This window comes from Euprymna scolopes, chromosome 18 (assembly GCF_053919585.1).
Source record: "Euprymna scolopes isolate OS-2025 chromosome 18, ASM5391958v1, whole genome shotgun sequence".
Lineage (NCBI taxonomy): Eukaryota > Metazoa > Mollusca > Cephalopoda > Sepiida > Sepiolidae > Euprymna > Euprymna scolopes.
The window spans coordinates 104,590,006-104,613,320 of record NC_136499.1 but is presented as its reverse complement, the minus strand read 5'-3'; the positions used below and the strand labels follow the sequence as shown (position 1 = coordinate 104,613,320).

Here is a 23,315-nt window from a genome sequence, read left to right as displayed (position 1 = left end):
TTTCCCCATATTAAACAAGCAAAAATAAAGAAAAATCTGTATGATGTATGTACCTGTGACAAATGGAAAATGTCATGTTCCAAAAATTACATAAATTGATTGGGTAGTTTTATTTTTAAATAAGAAAATCAAATTTTATGAGTACCAGAGGAGTGACTGTCACTTGCTATTTAAAAAATATTTTTTTAAATCTTAAAAAAATAAATGAGATAACTTTCCAATAATTAAAAACTTTTAAAATTTATGTTGTAATGGCTACAAATTCCCATTATTCGCTTAAAAATCATTTTCTTTATAAAAATAAAACTGCTATTTACGTGATTTTTGGAATATGATTGTTTTGTCATGGATATGTAAATTTTTCTTTTATGCTTGTTTTGTAATAAGGGGCAATTCTGGACAAGAAGCCAAAATTTTATTTATCTTACCAATTATTTTACCAATTATTATTTCTTTTCTAAAGAAAATTTTGGTCCAGTTTACATATCCGTTTTCTTCATAAAAGGAACAACCAATATTTGCATATCAATCCCCGATTTTTCTTCCATGGACTAATTAAAAAAAAACCCAGGATGTTCTCAATCAGAAAAAGTGCATAGCAATGCAACAAGCAAATCTAACGAAATTACATTAATTCCTCAGTTGTGGTAAAGTTTTAGAAATCCCTATCTAGGGGGACAACCATATTTTATTATGAAGAAAAGACAAAAATCTGCACAATAAAATTTATCAGAATTAATATTTAATTTTAATACAGGTTAAAAAAAACTTTAAATAATAATCATTCCATAAGATATGCACTTTTGATTTAAATTAAATAAATACTAAAAATTATGCAATGTGACCTGCTCTGATGACAAATGTTTTTTCCCCCTTCTTGTTAATCATTATTCTGTCTGGTTTCCTTGCTTGAATAAGTTTGTCCATTTTTAGTTCCATATCCTGGAAGATCTGTGCTTTTTTTTTTTCATAATTACCTCCGGTTTATCTGAGTACCATTTGTTTACACATTCAAATTGAAATTTTAGTCTGCTTCCAGTGTTTTTTTCTTTCTCATGTAATCATGTTGGTTTTGTATTCATTTCTGCTAGTATCTTGCATCCATTTTTGATGCAATCTATGTTTTGTTTATTTGTGCTTTTATTTATTTTGTCTTGGTCACATGGTTTTGTATGGCTATCATGATTCTGTTTCTCACTGAAACTATTTTTTTTTTGTAGCCATATCTACAGCCAGTTTTACTATTTGTCTTTCTTTTTTTCTTAATAAATACCTTACATGGGTATAGTAGTTCGGTTATATTGTGAGACAACATGTTCCCTGCTCGACAGGTTGTGAGCCATGGATTTGTTCTCCATTGTCTCATCTTCCTATGGCTGTATCATAATCTCTCACACTGGCGGCCATCAAGGGGAGTGGGTTAGGGTTCACAAGTATAAGAATAAAAGAAAACGCAGACCCCAACACTTTCTGTGAACATTCGTTGTGTGTAACAAATCTGACCATCTAAATATTAAGTCTCACATGCACATTTACTGTTGAGGCCGGGTGCGTCAGTCAGTTGATCAATCCATCTTGGTCTATTCAAGTCCTCTCAATCTGGTCCAAGCCACAATCTGTATTCAACTTTTCTCAACCATCATTAAGTGTCCCACTATACTCTCTGAATTCTGTTGTTGATCACTGCAAAAATGCTCACAACCAGACATTACTGTAAAAACATTGCAACCACTAGCCTCTATAAACTGATCCCCATTAGGGAAGCAGCAAAATTGCACCCCGACAAAGTAAAGATCCTTAGGTGTAAGAAAGCCTTCTACTCTAATAGTTTCTTCCTCAGAACTGCTAGACTTTGGAATTCCCTTCCGGATTCCTGCTTCCCCAACTGTACAAACATGCAGAAGTGTAAGTGTAATGTGAAAAGACATCTTGCTGCTCAACTCCCTACATAGTATCCCTGCAATTATGTCCTTGATAGTAGCCCCTACATCAAAGTGGCACTGTTTGGGTTGAAAATGCAATAAAAAAAAAATGGTCCATTGTTCGGTCCGTTTGTTACAGCCATTGCTACACCCTGACCAACAATTTCATGTTAAGTTTCTTTTGTCTACTCCAGTGAACAACTTCCGATCCATTGCCTGCTGATAAACCTATTTTCTATTTCTTTTCTTTGATTTTTTTCCTCTGTATTTTTTTTTCTTTTGCTTTCTAACACTTGATGGGGGAGCAGGAGGCATTTATAGTATCACAATATTAACAACTCGGTCCAATGCAAACGTTCCTAATACATTGTTACATATTGTTACATTGTAATATTGTAATACATTGTTACATTGTAATATATTGTAATACATTGTATGTAAGTTATAGTTAAAAGAAATTATATCTAGTTACTCTTAATCTCATTTTTAAAAAATCACCTCAAGTCAGTGAAGATATTAGAATGTTAGTTTTTTTGCTTAAACATATCCCTGTAACTTTTTTTTTTTTTGTGATTAATTATTTTTTTTATTTCTAATAAATTGAAATGATAGATCAGGGTTTTTCAACCAGTGTTCCGTAGAACCCTGGTGTTCCTTGATAGCTTGCCAAGGTTTTTTTTGTTCAAAAGATACTGATAAATAGGCTGAAATTAAAATGCCTTTGCACAAATGTGCATTTTTAATTTAAAAAAATTTTTTTTTTCCAAACCTTATTTTCTTATACATGTGTGGAAATATTTTTGGGTTATTTTTAGAACAATATTTTCAAACTATCACAACGTTTTAAAAAAGTGTATGATAATTTTTTTGTTTTTTTTTTAAATTGTCGATAAATTTAACAAAAAACAATTTTTTTTTTTTTTCTTAGCCGGTTATAAATTATATAAGTTAACGAATTAGTTAAGAAAATATTAATCTTTCTCAGGTTTGATTTCTTTCTTTCCAAAAATAAACATTAAAAACTTTTTACCCATCTCTGACTGGAGATGGCGATGAGATTTTAATGTTTTTCCAGCCATGAAAAGAACTTTTGGAAACTTCAAACGTTACAATTGATCCATTAATTTTCACTTTCGAATGTGTGAGAAAAAGAAGAAAAAAATGGGAAGAACTGAGAGGAGGATTACTTATGTTGGTAGCGTCAGCAAAAGGGAGAATAATCCAACCGGAGTGCAAAAAAGACAATGAATACTAGGACTAGGAGGAGTGGTGGGAGGCACATTCCATCTATAATATAAATCTTACCTGTCTGTTTAAATTTTTTTTCTTTTTTTTTTCTTGCTCAACCAACACCCTTACACACACCTCCACTGTTTTTTCCACCTTTGTGTCACGGGTTCAAGCCTGCTTGCCTGCTACAACTTTTTTTTTTTTTTACTCAACACACCTTAAAGCACCCAGGCAACACCGGCCACCTAGGCTAGTCTATAATATAAATCTCACCTGTCTGTTTAAATGTATGTATGTATGCCTAAAACTTTCAACATAGGTGACCGATTTTTCACGAGATCGGTATCATTTTGAAGCTCGACCTTTCGGACGACAAATATCGAATACTTGGCCAAAAACATTGATTCCTTCACCCTCAACTGGCCACTTTTCTACAGGGGAGGTTGCTTTTTTTGCCGATATTTTCGAAAGTCATTCCTTCTTTTTGATTTGACTAGCCTTAATTTAAACCTTCACCACTTCCGGTTTGGTGATGGATGCAACGGTAAAGACATCACGTTTTTTTTTTCACGTTCTTTTCCTCCTTCGCGGTTAGGGTTCGAGCCTGCCTGTCTACTACTACTTTTTTTTTTTTTTTTTTTTTTTGGCTCAACACACACCTCCAAACACCTGGGCAATGCCGGGTAGCCAGGCTAGTTTGTTATAAAAGGCTACCTAGACCAGTCAATGTTACTTAGCAGTTTAATGGCGATCGGTTAACACTACCCCTTGTTACTTGTAGCTCTGTCTTGTCTCCTGCCTCTACCGCATTGTTACTAAGAGTCCTTCAGGACCAGATAGCACAACCTTTGTTACTAGTTACTAGTTGCTATCTCTTATAAACATCTTACTCTACTGAGTCATGTGTACGACTTCTCTGCGGAGCAGATAACACAACCCTTATTACCAACTGTTCTGTTTCTGCTATCTTACATAGTTTCTTGACCCCAGTGTGGGGGTGGGGTCGCAAAGGGCATTTGTTTGCAACCCCTGAAGCTTACACGAGCACTTGGATAATCCCCCTTCACCCTTGGAATGAGTTTTTCAAACAAATGTTTCAAAGTCTTTGTTTTATTGCCGTGCAGTGATTGACAAGAAGGAGCAATTTAAGCTTCATCTCATCAATAAGAGATGTGATTCTGAATGGGCTTCACATTAACCAGATCCTAACCAATTTTTATCGGTGGGGTCATCTCAAAGATGATGTTTATTGAAACGATCCCTAGACACTTGCACTGAACTAAACTGGGTCATCACAACTCAAATCAAGGTATTATCAAGAGATAAATATGTTAAGTGGTATTGACAATTTTATCTTTTCGTTGGGGTGGGTCGATGTCACCCTGTACGATGCCTGTAGATCAGATCCAAGTTTGAAATGGTAATTTCATTGCTAAACGCAAAGATTAAATAATGACACGTTAAAAATGGATTGACTCTTAATTAAAATGTGGCAAAATACTGCAAGTTTGACTTTTAAATTGGATGCTCGGTGTTATTGGCTTGTGTCACCCTTAGTTTAATGATTAATTTGATAATCGGCAAGAATAAAATACCTCCCCATTCACTGTGTCCATCTATGTATTTTTAATAAGATAGTTAACTAATTAGTTGAGTCTAGTGGGGACTGCCCGGTGTTTCCCGGTTGTAAAATACAGCGCAACCCGGATATTCCTTATATCCGGGTTACAGTCATATCCAGGTTCTATATCCGGGTTACACTGTACATTAACACAGGCTCTAATTTGGGACCAGAGAAAATCTCTCTTATATCCGTTTTTCTTATCTTCAGGTCTCTTATATCCGGGTTACACTGTACATTAACACGGGCTCTAATTTAAGACCAGAGAACATCTCTCTTATATCCGTTTTTCTTATCTTCAGGTCTCTTATATCCGGGTTACACTGTACATTAACACGGGCTCTAATTTAAGACCAGAGAAAATCTCTCTTATATCCGTTTTTCTTATCTTCAGGTCTCTTATATCAGGGTTACACTGTACATTAACACGGGCTCTAATTTAAGACCAGAGAAAATCTCTCTTATATCCGTTTTTCTTATCTTCAGGTCTCTTATATCAGGGTTACACTGTACATTAACACGGGCTCTAATTTAAGACCAGAGAAAATCTCTCTTATATCCGTTTTTCTTATCTTCAGGTCTCTTATATCCGGGTTACACTGTACATTAACACGGGCTCTAATTTAAGACCAGAGAACATCTCTCTTATATCCGTTTTTCTTATCTTCAGGTCTCTTATATCCGGGTTACACTGTATATGTTTAAATATAATTTAATTTGTGTTGATTTCATATTTATTATTACGGAGCCAATTCTCTGTTGAATATGTTATTATTTCTGATATATAGTATTGATTTCAAAAGTAAAAAAAAAAAAATGATTTTGGTATCATTAGTTAGAATAGAAACTAAAACCTCTAGGACTCCAGCTGTGGTCCCTACCGTTTGATCTATCAACAGATAAATAAGAAAGATTTGGAATTAAATCATTTAAAGTTATGAATGAATTTACTCGTTATAAACCATCCTTGGTGTGTGAGATTACGATTTTAGTGTTACATGACCAGTAGTTTTGAAGTTTATGGATTAAATAGTTTCACACAGACACGCACATTTACTGTTTTTATTTATACAAGGTGGAACGATAAATTTATCACCCTGAAGGAAACCATACTACAGCTTTATTTAAGAATATTTATTGAAAAAAATCAATTCAGATAACTTGATTATGTGGTGGAGCTGACATCTATTCAACTGGAAGCATGCCTTTTCCTCAAGCATCAGTGGGAGCTCGGTAGATGGTGGCGATCAGGCTGGTTTTGGTGTTGTGGGAGGTCATGTTGGTGATGTTCTCGATATATGACCAAATGAAGTAGTCTAGTGTGTTCAGATCAGGGGAGGAGGGTGATTCAAATGAGAGAAGGGTACAAAGTCGTAGCACTCCTTCTAATGCCAAGTCTGGGTCTCTTTGAACTCGTGGGCTGGTGCCGAGTCCTGCTGTTATATTGTGTCACTTTCCGATATGATAGAAGGCTCCTATCGCTCTTGGAATTTGTACACAATTGACCAACTAATAAATAGTCTGCAACAAAAAACAAAAAAAAAACAAAAACGGTTTTTATCAAACGGAAATGGAATCATGTTTTCTTTTCTAAGGCGACAATTTTATCATTCCACCTTGTATAAAAAACACTAGTCTCTCTTGTTAAATATTGCTATCCATTTTGGAGAAGAATGTAAATGTTAAACATTGCTATGATTTTGGAGAAGAATGTAAACATTTTATTTATGCATGCGTGGTTGACTTCAATGATATTTGGTCATGGAAAAACCAACACCCTGCCCCTTTGAAAGAGGTCAGAGTTCTGTGTCCAGTGTTTGGGAAAGAGGGTGCTTTAGCTCAGGATATATCTAAAGCTGGCCAATCAGTATTTGCTGTAAGACCCTCAACGTTTTATGGTACCAAAAACATTTAGATATGGTCGCCTCAAAGACAGCAAGACTAGAACCACAGAAGTTGCCACCTACAACCACAGAAGTTGCCATCTATACTTACTCTGAGTTTTTCTTGTGGGGAAACCTTGAAAACATGTGAAGAGGATCTTCTAAAATTATTGGTTAAAAAAAAACGAAGCGAGTTCGGGTAAAAGTGAAGCCAGTTTAGTTCAAAAACTTTTACAGACAAGGTGTGAAGCCACTTGATGTAACGAGTTAACAGGAATGAAGGAAAATTATTGCAAAGACAAGTAATGCCTCTTGGCCTTGGTCTTGGAAAGACCAAGCTTATAGGTACAAGAAAAACAGTTGTCAGGAAAAGAGTTCCACAAACTTGCAGTTCATGGGAAGAAATTACTGGAATATGAAGTTGTATTACAATAGGGTATTAAAGCAGTGAATTGATGAAGACCACTAGACTGATGAGTCAAACGAGCTGGAACAAAAGAACCCAGAAATAGTTTAGACAATTCTGAAGAACACATATAATTGTGTTGATAGAAAAGACTGAGACTAGCAACATCACATCTGCAAGTTAAAGGAAAATGAAGAACTCACCAAACTTTCACAAAAAAATACTTGTCTAGCCAAAACCACTATCAATAATTTCCAACACTCTTTATCTGCGCCTAAACCTAAACGTAGATTCCATGAACAAAGCTTCTTTCTTAGAACTGCTCACCTGTGGAACTCTCTATCGTTTACCTACTTTCCAGCTGACAACAATTTGATTGTCTTCAAGTCCAACGTAAACAAGTTCTTGATGAACCGTTCCCCTAAGTAATCCAATTTACAAAGTTTCCACTACTTATGATTACTACGCTATAATCCCATTGACTAATGTATAACCATTAACCTTTATCCTCGAGCGGCCTTGATGAGTGGTGACTCCTTTGTAAAAAAAAAAAAAAAAAAAGGAAAGAAAAGGGGTGCAGAAAGGAAGAAAGGGTTAGACATTTTCTAGAATTGTGTTTAACTGAGGACAAAGCAGACGTATGTTTATGTTTGAATAGATCCCTGTAATCAGATAGGAAACAATTTTTTTTATTTTAAACAAAGTCCAGATTAAATTCAAATTATGTTTTTTTTTTTTGTTATTTGATGTTTCCCTGAATTACACTGTATTTATAGTTTGAAACATAAAATGTCTGTTATTCTGGAAAGTTAAAAAGTTTGATTATTCAACCCAGATTAAAATACTTAAAGTACTATAAAAACATTGATGTCTTATTATAAACTTTGATTATAGGTATCCACGATAGTTATTTTTATTTTATTTTTTTTGTGGAATTCGGGTACAGTCTAATATAGAAAAGCATAAAAATGCATGTTTGCATTATATTCAACATAGCTGAGAATTTAATGTGTACTAACAAAACCTTCAACAATTTAGGTCACTGATCTAAAACTATATGACCACTATGACGTAATGCCAAAATATTTTTGAACAACGAGTAAAATTTATGAATTTTTGAGAATAAAATATTTTTGAACAACACAAGTAAAATTTAAGAGTTTTTGAGAAATAAAATATTTTTGAACAACACAAGTAAAATTTATGAGTTTTTGAGAAATAGCAAAACAAAAAACTTACGTTAATAAACCGTCTTACCTCGATTCTGTTCATGTAACAGTTTTTCCAGTCAAGTACATAGAATTTAATGCTTAATCATTGTTGCTCAAGTCAAATTCATTTTATATTTAGAAATTTATTGAAGTCTGTCCATCGCACTGCGTGCATGTGTCTAAATAGACTCTTACCTTGGTCAACAGTGTTGCTTATTAGGTGCACACTCTTAATTAAAAAAAATACTTTTCAAAGATAAAATTTTGTAAATAAAACCACTTTTTTTTTAACAGTGAAACTTTTTTCTTCATTAAAAATCTGTCACTAAAAAGTTATAAAAATGCATATTGTTCTTCAAGCATTAAAAAATCCGGTGTTAGTGCAAAATGTGTCCTTTTGGTTTGTGCTAATTTTAGGGTGCTTGAAACCCAAATGATCCAAAAGTTGTTGAATTTTTAAATTTTCTACTAGCAGTTCAGCCCAGCTTTGCTTGGGCCCTATGTGTGAATACACTTTATGTAAAATTTTAAATGTTTAGACCGGAAATTGGCTGAGTAATTTGGTAGAGACCACAGAAGTCAAATTTTTTAAAACTTTGACCCCAATTTTACCCCTTAACATTCATTGTTTTGGTCTCAAATCAAATTAAAATGTTTGACCCATGTCCAAGTAACCTACATTTAAAATTTCAAGTGTTTAGAGCCAAAATTGACGGAGGAGTTTGGTAGAGTTTTCAAAGGTCAAAACATTGAACTTTGACCCCTTGACAGTAAAATTTCTGTCCGAAAACCGATTAAAAATCTCAATACTCCTTATATCAAATCTTGAGTCTGTAGACTGAAAATTGACAGAGTACTTTGGAAGGGAAATGTACACACAGACACACAGACAATTTCACTTTCATAGATATACTATCCGGGGTTCCCGGAATTGTTTGGAGATGTGTGTTCAGCAAAAGAAAAAAAAAGTGGTAGCAGGCAGGCTGGATCCTGCACCGCAAAGTATGAAAAGAATGTGAAAAAACATGTGACGTGTTTGCTGTTGTAACCATCGTCAAACTGGAAGTGACATAAGTTTAGATTAAAGTTAGACAATCGAAAAGAGGGGATGACTTTCGAAAATATCGGTGCAAAAAACGACCCCCTCCTTGTAGAAAAGTGCCCAGTTGAAGGTGAAGTAATTAATGTTTTTAGCCAATTTTTCGATATTTGTCGTCTGAAAGGGCGAGCTTCAAAATGATACTGATCTCGTGACAATCCGTCGCCTCTGTCAAAAGTTTTAGGCAGACATACAAACATACATACATTTAAACAGACAGGTGAGATTTCTATTTTAGATAGACATCCTATTTGACATTTACAAACAAATTATTATGAAATTTCCAGTGTCATCTGATGATTTCCTATATAAAATGACATGTTTCGTAAGCTAAATTTGATTTGCAAGATAACCTCCAAAGTTTTGCCTGTCATTTTTAAAAAAAAAGACATTTTAGACTTTTGCAAGAGTAAGGAGTAGTTGGACTAAGTTCAAGGAACCAACAGAGTTTTGTCACGCTCAACCAAAGAAAGAGTCTATCAGCCATGTGTATGCAGTGAAGTGACACCTGACCAGCTAGGGTTGAGGACAAGCGTTGCATGGAAAGAAATGATATAAGAATGAAACGATGAATGTGTAATGTGAGTCTTAAAGATTAGTTTAAATCTGATGATCGCAGAGAAAGGTTTATTTTGGACAGTATAGGAAGACTTTGATGGTATGGTTACGCTGAAAGAACGAATAAAAGTTGTTGGGTTAGTAGATGTATAACCGTTGTGGTAGCAGGTTTGGTTCATGGGAGGGGGGTGGTAAGGAAAACATGCGAGGAAGTGATAAAGATGGACTTGAGGGATAAAGACTTGGCAGATTTAGGTTAGTTTGTAAAACTATAGGGAGATGTGTGCAGATGAGTAGACTTTGATGGTATGGTCACATTGAAAGAATGGATGAAAGTTCTTAGGTTAGAAGATGTAGAACAGGTTAGGTTCAGTTCATGGAGAAATGCCAAGCAAAACTTGGGAGGAAGTGATAGAAATGGACTTGAGAGAAAGAGGGATCAATAAAGACCCGGTCAGAGATAGATTAGTTTTAAAGTCAATTTCTTCAAGCCGTTCAGCACATGATCACCTCTCCCCCCCTCCCACAAAAAAATAAAAAATAAAGAAAGAAACTGTTCATTCTCTGAAACAAAATGAATGAAAGCTCTACAGTTTGTGAACATGTACTGAGATTGTTAATTGTTCCCCCTTCTACCAGACTTGTGATGTTTCCAGGTCAAAGTCTCAAACTGTCTCTATTGTCTTCTACAAGAAAAATCCACTGGTTTTATTTTTACTTCATGGAATTACGATCATGTTTTTTTCCTCTCTGACTAATTGTGTTAACGAGGAAATAAGAAACCCATTTTATGAAAACGAAGGTCAAAAAAAAAAAAGAAGCTAAATTTCTATAAACAATATATATATATATATATATATATATATACTTGTTTATTGTTATATAAACATGCTCACATCCCGCTGCTACAAACAGCCACTTGTTTCAATCAAACAACAGATATCATCAGGCAGAGACTTGACTATTCAAATGTTCAATGATTATTCATTGAACATTTGAATAGTCAAGTCGCTGCCTGATGATATCTGTTGTTTGATTGAAACAAGTGGCTGTTTGTAGCAGCGGGATGTGAGCATGTTTATATAACAATAAACAAGTATTATCAGCTCTTTTTATTGAGCACTATCTAACAACCTCGTTGAATTCATTAGTCCATTACTTTTGAATAAAAAAACCCCGAGTGTATATATATATATATATATATATATATATATATATATATATATATATATATATACTTATATGTAATATACTGAGTTCGTGTAATTCAGTAAATTTTCATATACCAATGGGTTTTAAGCCAAAAATGGTTGACTTAAGGAGTAAGCTACAAAATTATCACATTTCATAATTGAGCATTAATATACTGTGTATGCAAAATCATATATATATATATATATATATATATATATATATATATATATATATATGGTGACCCACATAAAAATAGCTCAGAAACATGTAGTAGAGAGGAGGAACATTCTTTGATTGTTTAAATTACCTGTTGTGTTATAAAAGATGCTGGAAGTGCTGTTGACATCTATGCATTTCTGGGCACGTTTAACAACGTTTGCAGATACTGCTTGTAGTTCTTCTCTAGTGAGTCTCATGATAGCGTTGGTAATGCTGTCCTTTAGTTGGTCTAGATTATGAGGATTATTTGCATAAACTTTTTGCTTTAAAGTCCCCCAACGATAAAAATCACATACTGATAAGTTTGAGGAACATGGTGGCCATAACCCTTTGCCTAATGTTCTCTCTTTCGTAAACATGGCATGAATTTGTGTCAGTGATCTGTGAGATGTGTGGCATGTAGCGCTATCTTGTTTGAAAGAGAATTGCATTTTGTCTTGTGGTGTCAGTTGGTCGATAAGAGAAAGATCAGAGAGATCAGGATACTTTCAAGTGGGCCACCCTAAATGTGTGAATGAAGACACTTCTCAACCTATATACTCAACAAATTTTTGATCTACGGACTTGAAATTTGGTATATAGGGTATTCAGACATGTGGAAAACTTCTTAATCGGTTTTCATCCAGAAAAAGGGGTTGCTAAAAGGTCAAATTTAAAAAATTGGTACTTGGGGGTTATTGGATTTTTATCTGTTTGTCAACTGTTTCATGACTGCGCTTGCACGAATCATTCACATTATGTTAAGAATAAATAGGTTTGCAAATACATTTTAAAGAATGTGTCAAGCTTGCCTAGTGGTTATCGTACTTGATTCACGGTTTTTTTTTAGTTTTAGTTTTGATCTTAGCTTGAGTAGATATTTTTATTTTTTACTTACAAGAAGTGAACTGTTTTAAAAAACATGATACTCACATGCACATGTCCCAGTTTTTTTCTGTTTTTCTTTTTATTTGTTATTAAGGAATTTAATTTAATGTTACGTTTAATACCAGGGAGTGCTGGATACGTCTAATGTGTGTATATATATATATATATATATATATATATATAAGTGAACGTGTCTGTGTGTGGAACAGTCTTTACCAAACTACTCTATCCATTTTTTAGTCTGCAGATTTGAAACTTGATATATAAGGAATTTGGACATGTGGGATAAATTTGACTTTGTTTTTAGTTGAAAAAATGGCTGCTACATGGGTCAAAATTTAGAAATTGGAACTTGGCAAGCATAAGTTGACTAAACATGTATCTTGTTTCTATGTATGCACAAATATACATTTATACATTTAACTATACGTGTGTTAATTTTTAAAGTTTTGATATGAATATGGATTTTGATCAGATGGTAACAAATAATGCTGGATAGCTATATGTTTTGGTTTCAATTCTAACTGATGGCACTTAAGTCATGTTTTTTGTTTTTTAATTTAAAAAAAAATCACTACTATATATTGGGTACAATACAATGATCGATAAAATAATGGCTCTATAGTAATAAATATATAAAATCTGCATGAATTAAAATATCATTTAGGTGCATTTTACGACCTGGTAATGCTGGGCGGCATGCTAGTATTAAATGTATTTAATTTTTTTGTGGTGGAAATGTTTTCTGTTTCAATCTGAGGGAGGTGGGATATGCTACATGAGTAAAAAAAAAAAAAAAAAAATTGGCGTTTATTTTTATTGAGACTGAAGCGAAATATGGTAGTTCACAATGAAATAGCAGTAAAAATTTTATGAATATACTTACCGGTCAAAGATATCAGTAGACACCAAAAAATTACAGAAAATTATCATACACATACATATATAACCATAACCCAGCCATTGGCTAATGGAAACATTAACCTGTGAGCAGTAATAGCAATGCATCTGATTAGTTAACTAGCTAAACTAAAAACCAAGTGTATATATAAAAACACCTGGTAATATTGAATTCCATGCATTTAAACCTGACGACTCCCCACAGGGGTAAAACATAGGAAATTCTATATATCTTAATTGTCATAAATATATTTTCATAACTTATTACCTGCCTCTACTCATGTATGTAGCACTGTTGAAGTAAATACTAAAAAGCGATACACAAAAGTATTAGATCTTATAAAATTATTCTGTATGTAACAACTTTAGAAATTATTATGGCAATTAAGCTACACAATAACTTTCTATATTTACTCACCTCAACTGTTTGAGGAGCTAAGTATTATTTCATGTATCTACATAAAATTATACAAATCAATTTAGTATTTATTGAAAATTGATTCATATAATTTTATGTAGATACATGGAAAAGTAACAATATATATATATATATATTATTATTATTATTATTATTATTATTATTATTATTTTCCACAGACTATTTCACTGTATCACTGTTCTTCAGTGTGGCTAGACTAGCACCCATCCCAAACCAGGGATCGAACCTACAACCATCTACTCAGTCCTTCTCCCTGGCTCATGAGATCGGTGTCCACAAACGATATTTTCAAATGTCTGTTTATATAAACATTTGACTGCTACTTTTAAAGTGCTCCATTTGTTTGTTTAAACAGTTTACATTATAAAATATAGGTACTTATGTGATATTATTTGAGATGTTATTTGAAATTCACGAAAATCAAAAATGATTTATCATTAGTTTTTTCAAATTTCTAATCTCTCTCTCTCTCTTATATATAATATATATATATATATATATATATATATATATATATATATATATATATATATATATATAATGTATATAGGAGAACAATAGGAATGGGAAATGAAGTCACAAAAACTATATATTGGTGGATATAGATTGGTTCATTTATTCAATAAGGGAATACAAACAATTAATTGGGGGATAGAAGGGACTGTTTATGCCAAGTCATTTCGAAGCCTAATGCTTCTCATCAGAAGAGTAGAGAAGATGCTAAGTAACATAGTGGGGATGTGGCGTCTAGCGTGGGATTCATTAGGAACGAAATAGATCAAATAAAATTATATATGATCTTGGGGGGGGGGTTCTAGATGAGCTCACTCTTTTCTTCTAATGCACTAAGCTATATATATATATATATATATATATATATATATATATATATATATATATATATATATACACACACACACACACACTGGCTCTATATAACCCAGCATTGCCAGGTCGAAACATATTGGTAGGCAAAGGCTTAAGTCACATACTATTTAAGATACACTGAATATCTTAACTTATTACGAAAAGTGACCTCATGTTTAATTTAAGGAAACATAAAACACTTCCATCTTGGTCTATGGAAATCAAACACAAAGTAATTCTCATAGCCTAAAGAGGAAATAACTCTTATAACTTAAATAAGTTTACTTCCGGTTTTAAATGCAACTGTTGTTAACTATTAATAATTGAAAATAAGTTAAGTATAAATTAAATTAAAAATGAATTAAATAAATCAACTTAAAATACTGTTTCTAAATATAACAATTAAAATAATTCTATTACAACAATTAATAACCTATTAAAATAGATTTCCTTTAATGTAATATGCAAATGAGATTACATGTTGAATGCAGATTTATTTTGAACTAGCGGTGGTACCCGGCGTTGCCCGAGTGTTTGTTTCCGGGACGGGGGGGGGGCAGTTTTAAAAAATGTTATGGTAGGTAAGTAGGAAGGATCAAACCCGGAGTCATGAGTAAAAGTAGGAAAATAAAGTGTGAAAAAAAAAAAACAAAAAAAAAACATCTGCAACGTTAACAGTTCGGCCACCAAGAAAAGTCCATTCCAGTTGTTTATGAAAAAAAAAAAAAGAAAAAAAAACGACTACGGTAGGTCGGCGCGAACGTGAAAATATAATGTGAATTGTCCAGCACGCTAACCACTACGCCACAGAGCAATGCAGCTTAGTTTAGTGATTTTAAATAACTTCACATGAAAGAACTACGAAGCCAAACCGGTGTTCTCTTCTCAACTGTTCCTTGTGAACGATCCCCAAACGGTGTTAAGTGGTGGCAGGGGGAGGAGGAATTTATTAGAGAGAAAATATTTTACCACTTTCATTGATCTTAACCGATTTTGGCCGTGACTTCTCAGCAGAAAAAGTATAGAAATCTAAGATTATCGAGGAATTTGAGAAATAATAAGCCTATAACACACCTCAGATATTGTTCTGCCGTTTGGGCATATTATATTTGCATGAAATATCTTGATTTTTAATCCTATTAATGTCAAAATTAGACGGGGAAAAAATGAGTTCATTTTATTTATATAGAGATAAATAGTATATATATATATATATATAATTAGTTTTTTTTTTGGAAAAAGAAATCCAACAGAGTGCTCAATTAAAAGGAAAATTCAAAATAGAAGAGTGTATTTATATTTTGTTTTTAAAATTAAAATGATTCAAATTTTAAAGTTAATGAAATTATCATCATCCGATAAATAAACGGGGGTGGGTAACAAAACGAGAGTTAAACGTGAACTTGTAAGGTATATATATTTTCCACTTCCGGTTATAAAATAGAGGAGTATTGGCTGAAGAGAGCTTGATATGGATATCTTAAACGGTCGTAATTATTGGGCTTGAAACCAACGGTACCAATGACTTGTCTCATCTAACAACTTTCTGTACACAAAATACAATATATATATATATATATATATATATATATATATATATATATATATATATATATATATCATGCTGGAGTAGAAGTGTATATTAATCCATTTTCAGTATGAAAATTGTGAAGCAGTGTACCTGAAGTACCTTTTGTATATATTAATTAAATTGTGAACAAACAGATAAGAATACAACTTTATTATATAGATATATAGATATCATAATAATCATCTTAATTGCTAGAGGATTGTCTGTGTTCTTTTTTAATGAATGATGTCATTCTTTTATTAATTTAGTGTTTATAATGTTGTAACGGATCCTTTACGGATTGTTCCAAATTTGGATGAAATACATATATTCTATTTTATTGGGTACATAAATGCATGCTGGCCTGCAATGGGAAGAATATTTAACCAAGAGGAGAAACCACCACTTGAAATTTTACAGAATTTTGTCCATTTCAAATAGTAGACATCCTGGTCACTTGTTACTGAAATCTGCATCTATCAAGCTTTCATCTGTGCCATTCTATTGTAAGGCTGTGTAACCTGGCCGATGAGAGCAAGCAACCTATGGAAGCTTGAGGTGCCTGATCACTGCTGTTTGTATCGTATCCTTCATGTTGGTTGGCAGCAGTTCATCTCAAATGCCATTGTTTGTTCTCGCTGTTACATATCCTCTTTGCAGTCAACTCTCTCAAGATGTTTTGCTGGTTTGGTGATGTTCTTCATCGTCACCCAGATGATTTCATCCACAAGGTCATTGAACCAGCCCCTCCTCAGGGTTTGAAAAAGATGATGCAGAGTTCAGTTGAAACATAGGCCCTTGCCTCTGTGAAGCTTGTTGTTCAAACTGTGACTAGTTAATTCTTGTACCTCTTGGAAGTTTTAAATATTGCATATCCTGAGCTACCAAATTTCTGATAAATGGCAATTGCTAACTAGGCTTTACAAAACAATGATTCATCCCTAGTGTTCTCTGTTTTTCTTGAATGGCTACAACATTGTGCCATTAGATATGTACTACATATTTCCTGTCGCGGCCATGTTTTCTCTGGAGTATATGATCTGCTTGGATTAGATCTAATGGTTACTCACTGGAATGTAACAGTTGCTTCTGTTGCCTATGGATTATTATGGTTCTTACCCCACCGCAATGCTTAAGTATCATCCTGAACGGGCCAAACCTGTGATGATATACATTCACATTAGACCCTCTGCATAATCAAACCAATGTTTGCTCAGAGATGTACTATTGATTTACTTTTGCAGTGTGTTCTGCAGTCCTGAACGTGCTGCCTCAGAATTGTGTGAATGAACATGTATCACTGTCACATTTTTGTAGTTCTGTATTCTTTTTTTTTTTTTTTTACATAAGAGTCACTACTTATCAGGGCCCTGAGGCCACTCGAGGAGAATGCTTATTGAGTGTACAGAAATCAATGGTATAATATCGTAGTAGTCGTTATTAATGGTAATTTAGTAGATTAGATTACTTAAGGGGGCGGTTCATCAAGAATTTGTTTATGTTGGACTTGAAGACAACTAAGTTGTAGGCAGCTGGGAAACAGGGAAACAGAAGAGAGTTCCACACGCGTGCAGTTCTAAGAAAGAAGCATTGGAATCTACGTTTGGATTTAGGCACAGTTAAAGAGTGTAGAAAGTTATTGACAGTGGTTTCAGCTAGACAGGTATTTTTCGAGAAAGATTGGTGAGGGGTGACCAGAGATTGGAGCTCAGACGAACACTTGCTGTGGAAGTAATGATAAAACAAAGACAGGCTCACGATGTCCCTTCTGTGGGAAAGAGGTTGCAGGGAAGAGAAAAGGGTATCCCCCACTAGATTACGAAGTCTATTTTGTACTATGTCAAGCAGGATAAGCTGCTTCTAGCAGCTTATCCTGCCCAAATGTGGCAACAATACTCCATCCTTGAATGTACTTGGCTTTTATATAGATAGAGAATTACATCAACAATGAGATATCTACTGGAGCGGTAGAAAGATCCCACCATTCTTCCAGCAACCTTGTCAACAGATTTGATGTATATGTTCCATTTTAGACCAGGAGTAAAAGTCAAGCCCAGAAGCTTGTCAAAACATGAAGTTTCTCCAAGACAAGAGCTCTCCATTTCAATTGATGTTAGATGGGGATCAGAGTGTTGATGATGTAAAAATAGGAGCTTGGTTGTAGATGAATTAAAAGTAACCAGCCACCTCTTTCTCCATTGTACCACGTGCTCAAGATCCGAGCAGAGAGAACTTGGTCATTTATGGCCTTTGATGTGTTGCCATAGATGGTAGTGTCATCAGCGTAGATGTCAATGAATGATCTAAGGATGTGTTTTGGGAGATCATTGATGTAGATCAGGAAGAGAGTTGGGCTCAGGATGGACCCCTGAGGGACTCCAGCATTAATACTGTGAGCATCTGATTTCTGCCCATCAACCACTACTCTCATGAGCCTATCAGAGAGAAATGATTCTATAATTGAGAAGACATTTCCAGGTATACCATAGCTGGAAATCTTGTAAAGTAGGCCTTTATGCCATACCCTATCAAAGGTCTTTGATATGTCAAAAGTAATTGCCCTATAGAGGAAGCCTTTGTTGAGAGATTCACTAATCCTATGAGATATAACCATTAGCACATCTGCTGTAGATCTGGCAGAATGGAAACTATATTGCATGTTACTCAGGAGATTATTTCTCTAACTATCATGATATTCCTGAGTTTTATGCATTCCCTAATTAGCTAAATACCCTCTGTCTATTGATGTTTTATGACCATGGCTTGATAAAAAGAAAATATCTATATATATATATATCTGCTGCTGCAGTGAATTGTTGCATCTGGTCAGTATTCGTTCGGCATGCGGCAAATTCTCTGGATGGAGTCGGCCCAACTGCTTTAGGGTGAATGCTGAAACAAGTACAGGTAGTACATATGTTTGTAAAATTCATCACTTTTTAAAATTTAAAAAAAAAAAATTTTTTTTTTTTTTTTTAAATTTAAAAAAAAATATCATTCAAAAGCATGTGATCAAAAATATTAAAGATAACTGGTTATAACACATTTATTCCTCAAAGAAAAGACTGGTACCATTTTCTCCAGCAGCCGAGTGGAAAGATCTATAACACTGTACAAGAACCGGGTACATTTTTAGATTATTAGGGATCATTTGTATGCCATATTTGTTGTAAAGTTTACAAGAGTGAAGCTAGCATTAAATGCCAGTCATCATGTGTGTGTGTGTGTGTGTGTGTGCGTATGTTTCTATTTTGGATGTGAGTTTGAAAATGCTGAAACTTTTTTTCGTTGCTCGTGTTCAGTAGAATTCATGAAGTATCAAAATTGCTTATAAAATTTTATGAAAAAATATTATCAAAAATTTTTTTTCATTTTGAAAAAAAAAAAAAAAAAATTTCACATGTTTTTTTTTTCCTTATGAAAGATTATTTATGTTTGCCAAAATTTAAGAATGGTTTGCAATATGAAATTGTGCAAAAAAAAAAAAATGCTTCTGCTTTTCAAAGTTAGTGTAACATGTGATTTATAATATAAATTTTGTAAATAAAACAAAATTTGCTCCACTTTTTCAAATATAGTATATAGTTTTGCTAGACTTTCAGGATTATATAATTGTGCAATAACTAGCAACAGTACGGGAGGCGATGGTGGCTAAGTGGTTAACGGCCTGGACTGAAAACCTAGGTGTGACAAGTTCAAATCCAGTCTGTTCCACAAAAACATTTTTATCAGACCAAACACTTGACCTTATGCTTAACTTCCAAAAAAGAAGGTAAATAGAATAACTAATATGTAGTTAAAGCAAAATAAATTAGTTTGAATTATTAAAATACTTTCCAATGCTATTGATAATATTTATCCAATAATTTATTTTTATCATTTATGATTGAATTCATGTTTTAAGATATGACCTAAATCTATGACGTCACGTCAAAATTATAATTATTGTAAGGTTATGTCTTAAGCTTTGTTTATGAGAAAGTCAAAAAAAGGCCAGCTTGTAGAACCTATGATGAAGATCCTCAGGTTTTGCCTCTTGGTCATGGCATCTGCTTTGTTTGTTAGAAATTTATTTACTATGAATGCAATATCCTCTATTTCTAAAAGTTAAGATCTTTTGAAATGAGACAAATTGTGTGATATATTTATTTTGTTTAAAGAAATTGTGACTGACGGACGGACGGACAGACAAAATCGCTTTTTAAGTTTATATGAAATTTTGTGTAAAAAAAAAAAAAAGATGGCTCTGCTTTCTTTTTTTTAAGTCTCCTTTATTTGATTTTTTGATTTTTTAAAGTCATTATTATTATTATTATTTATTTATTTATTATTTATTTATTAAATTATTTTTTGAGAATTGATGCTCAACATTTTTCTCCACATCGTTTCTAGCTTTTAATGTTTTCTTTCTCATCTTTGTCTTTGTTTAATTTATATGAAATTTTGTATAAAAAAAAAAGATGGCTCTGCTTTCTTTTTTTTAAGTCTCCTTTATTTGAATTTTTGATTTTTTAAAGTCATTATTATTATTATTTATTTATTTATTATTTCTTTATTTATTTATTAAATTATTTTTTGAGAATTGATGCTCAACATTTTTCTCCGCATCGTTTCTGGCTTTTAATGTTTTCTTTCTCATCTTTCTCTTTGTTGGACCATCGTCGGTAGATCATTGTATAGAGGTAACATAGGAAGAAAAGTCCGACGAGAAAGCAATTGATGCCAACTATAATCATGCTCTCCATGTAATACGTCGGTATTACATAGATGACAAGCCGGACGGTTGCATTTTGCTGTAAATTTTCACTGAAACACGTGTAAACACCAGAGTCGTTCATCAGGGCTTGTTTGATTTGTAAGACACCATTGCTTGCTTGTTTGATGCGGCTCTCTCGGACTGTTAGTACTTGTGTTCCGTTGGGATGAAACCAGGTTATGTTTACCTTTCCATTGGACGGTACGCATGAAAATTCAATGTCCTTACCAACTGCGATATGTTTCTGATGAGGAGGGTTGATTTGAAGTGTGTGATCGCTAACAGCTTTGCCTGAGACGATTTCTGTGGTGACTGCAATGATCAGGGCTGATAATAATGCTTGCATCATCTTGGAAAGTTTTGCCGAAATAATTATTCCTTTAAAAAATAGAAAGAAAGAAATCACTTTTACACATAAAAAAATTGAAAGAAATATTTTTTTTTACAAAGAATAAAAATAAAAATATTTTGTTAAACAAAGAATAAGAAATGTTTTTTTACAAAGAATAAGAAATATTTTTTTACAAAGAATAAAATGAGAAATATTTTTTTACAAAAAATAAAAAATAAGAAATATTTTTTTTTTTTTTACAAAAGTTAAATATAAGAAATATTTTTTTTACAATAAACAGAAAGAAATATTATACAAATACAAAAAAAATATAGAAAGAAAATTGTTTTTGCAAAAAATAGAAAAAATTTTTTTTTTAAAATAAGAAATATTTATTTTTTACAAGGAATCAAAATAAGAAATATATTTTTACAAAAAACAGAAATATTTTACAAATACAAAAAAAAATAGAAGGAAAAAATATTTTTTTACAATAAATAGAAATAAATAAACCTTTACAAATAAAAATAGAGAAAATAGCTTTTTACAAACAAAGTAGTAGAAAGAAATATTTTTTATAAATAAAAAATAGAAAAATATTTTTTACAAAAAAATGGAAAAAAATATTTTTTAATAATACAACAAATAGGAAATATTTTTTTTTATAATATCACCCTATATGTGTATATATATATATATATATATATATATATATATATATAATATAATATACTGGCAAAAGTACCCGTCGTTGACTGGGTTCAAAAACAGCATACAGAAAATGGACTTTGATTTATGAAAGTACTAGCAAGGGGTACCCGGCGTTGCCCGGGTGTTTTTCGGGGTATGTGAAAAAACCCCGAAAATGTGAAAAAAAAAAAACGAAGCCTTCACGAGGCGCAGTTGGAAAATAGTAAAGTGTTAAAAAAAACAGGTGCGCGTTTTTGATTGACGTGACGGCGATAGGTATTCAGCAGTAAGCATTTTGTGTGGGACAGTTTTGAATGGGGTGAATAAATCGGTTTGTTTGTTTTTAAAAACCCGCTCCCTGTTTATTAGGAGGAGCGAAATGAAAAGCTACAGTCTGATATGACGAAGTCGACATTGAACAAACGTTACTTAGCTCTCTTGAGACAACTGGCTTTCGGCCTGTGGGTATTTATTTGCTCCCCCACCGAGCAAATTAGGCACAAGGCCAATTTTTATTGTGAGGAGTTAAGGGAGGGGGGAAGGGAAAAAGGGGACCAGCTCCCGAGAGGAGGGAAATGGGAGCTGGTTAAAGGTCAAGCATGTGGGGTTGCCCCCACATCTGGTCTTTGCTAGTCATAGCTTGCAGCATCTGCCGGAACAGATACTACACTTTGATCTTGTCCCCCGTGCCACCAAAGCGGGGGGGGGGGCTTTCGGCCTGTGGGTATTTATTTGCTCCCCCACCAAGCAAATTAGGCACAAGGCCGATTTTTATTGTGAGGAGTCAAGGGAGGGGGAAGGGAAAAGGGGGACCAGCTCCCGAGAGGAGGGAAATGGGAGCTGGTTAAAGGTCAAGCATGTGGGGTTGCCCCCACATCTGGTCTTTGCTAGTCGTAGCTAGTCATAGCTTGCAGCATCTGTCGGAACAGATGGTATTTATGGTATTTATTTGCTCCCCCACCGAGCAAATTAAGCACAAGGCCAATTTTTAATGTGAGGAGTGAAGGGAGGGGGAAGGGAAAAAGGGGACCAGCTCCCGAGAGGTGGGAAATGGGAGCTGGTTAAAGGTCAGGCATGTGGGGTTGCCCCCACATCTGGTCTTTGCTAGTCCTAGCTAGTCATAGCTTGCAGTATCTGTCGGAACAGATACTACACTTTGATCTTGTCATTCGCTTTTTTTTATACCGAAAACTGAATGCAACGCGTGCTGATGCGGGAAATGTCGAATAATTAAGGTTTGAAAGTCAATAAAATTAAATAGACAGGCGAGCTCCGTGGATAACTCTGAGATATTACAATTGATAGATGATATAAAAAGTTTTAAGAAGTTGTGAACCGAGCAAGCGCTTCTCTGAAAGAAGCCTTTTGTGGACCGAGGAAAAGCGTACATACATACTTGCATACATACATACATTTTCGCTGTTATATATATAGATGATAGGTTATGAAAAGGAAGGGTTGTAAAGAGATAGCTTCGAATTTGGGGGTATCAAAACCAAAGCAAAATATGATGAAAGTAAAAATAAAATAGATAAACCCCATAATTTATTAT

The 23,315-nt window shown here is 33.5% G+C and overlaps 2 protein-coding genes across 4 annotated transcripts in view; one reads left to right on the top strand and one right to left on the bottom strand.

Annotated features, from left to right (window-relative positions):
• LOC145297730 (uncharacterized) overlaps nucleotides 1–23,315 on the top strand; it is a 202,430-nt gene that overhangs the window by 55,581 nt on the left and 123,534 nt on the right. The window lies entirely within an intron of this gene.
• The window catches only part of LOC145297728 (uncharacterized), a 46,187-nt gene continuing 41,879 nt past the window's right edge, over nucleotides 19,008–23,315 (bottom strand). For all 3 annotated transcript variants that reach the window (XM_080143944.1, XM_080143945.1, XM_080143946.1), the window contains exon 2: nucleotides 19,008–21,120. In XM_080143944.1, coding sequence (XP_080000070.1) covers nucleotides 20,576–21,120 — 545 coding nt within the window. In that variant the 3' untranslated portion in view covers nucleotides 19,008–20,575. The remainder of the gene's footprint in view (nucleotides 21,121–23,315) is intronic.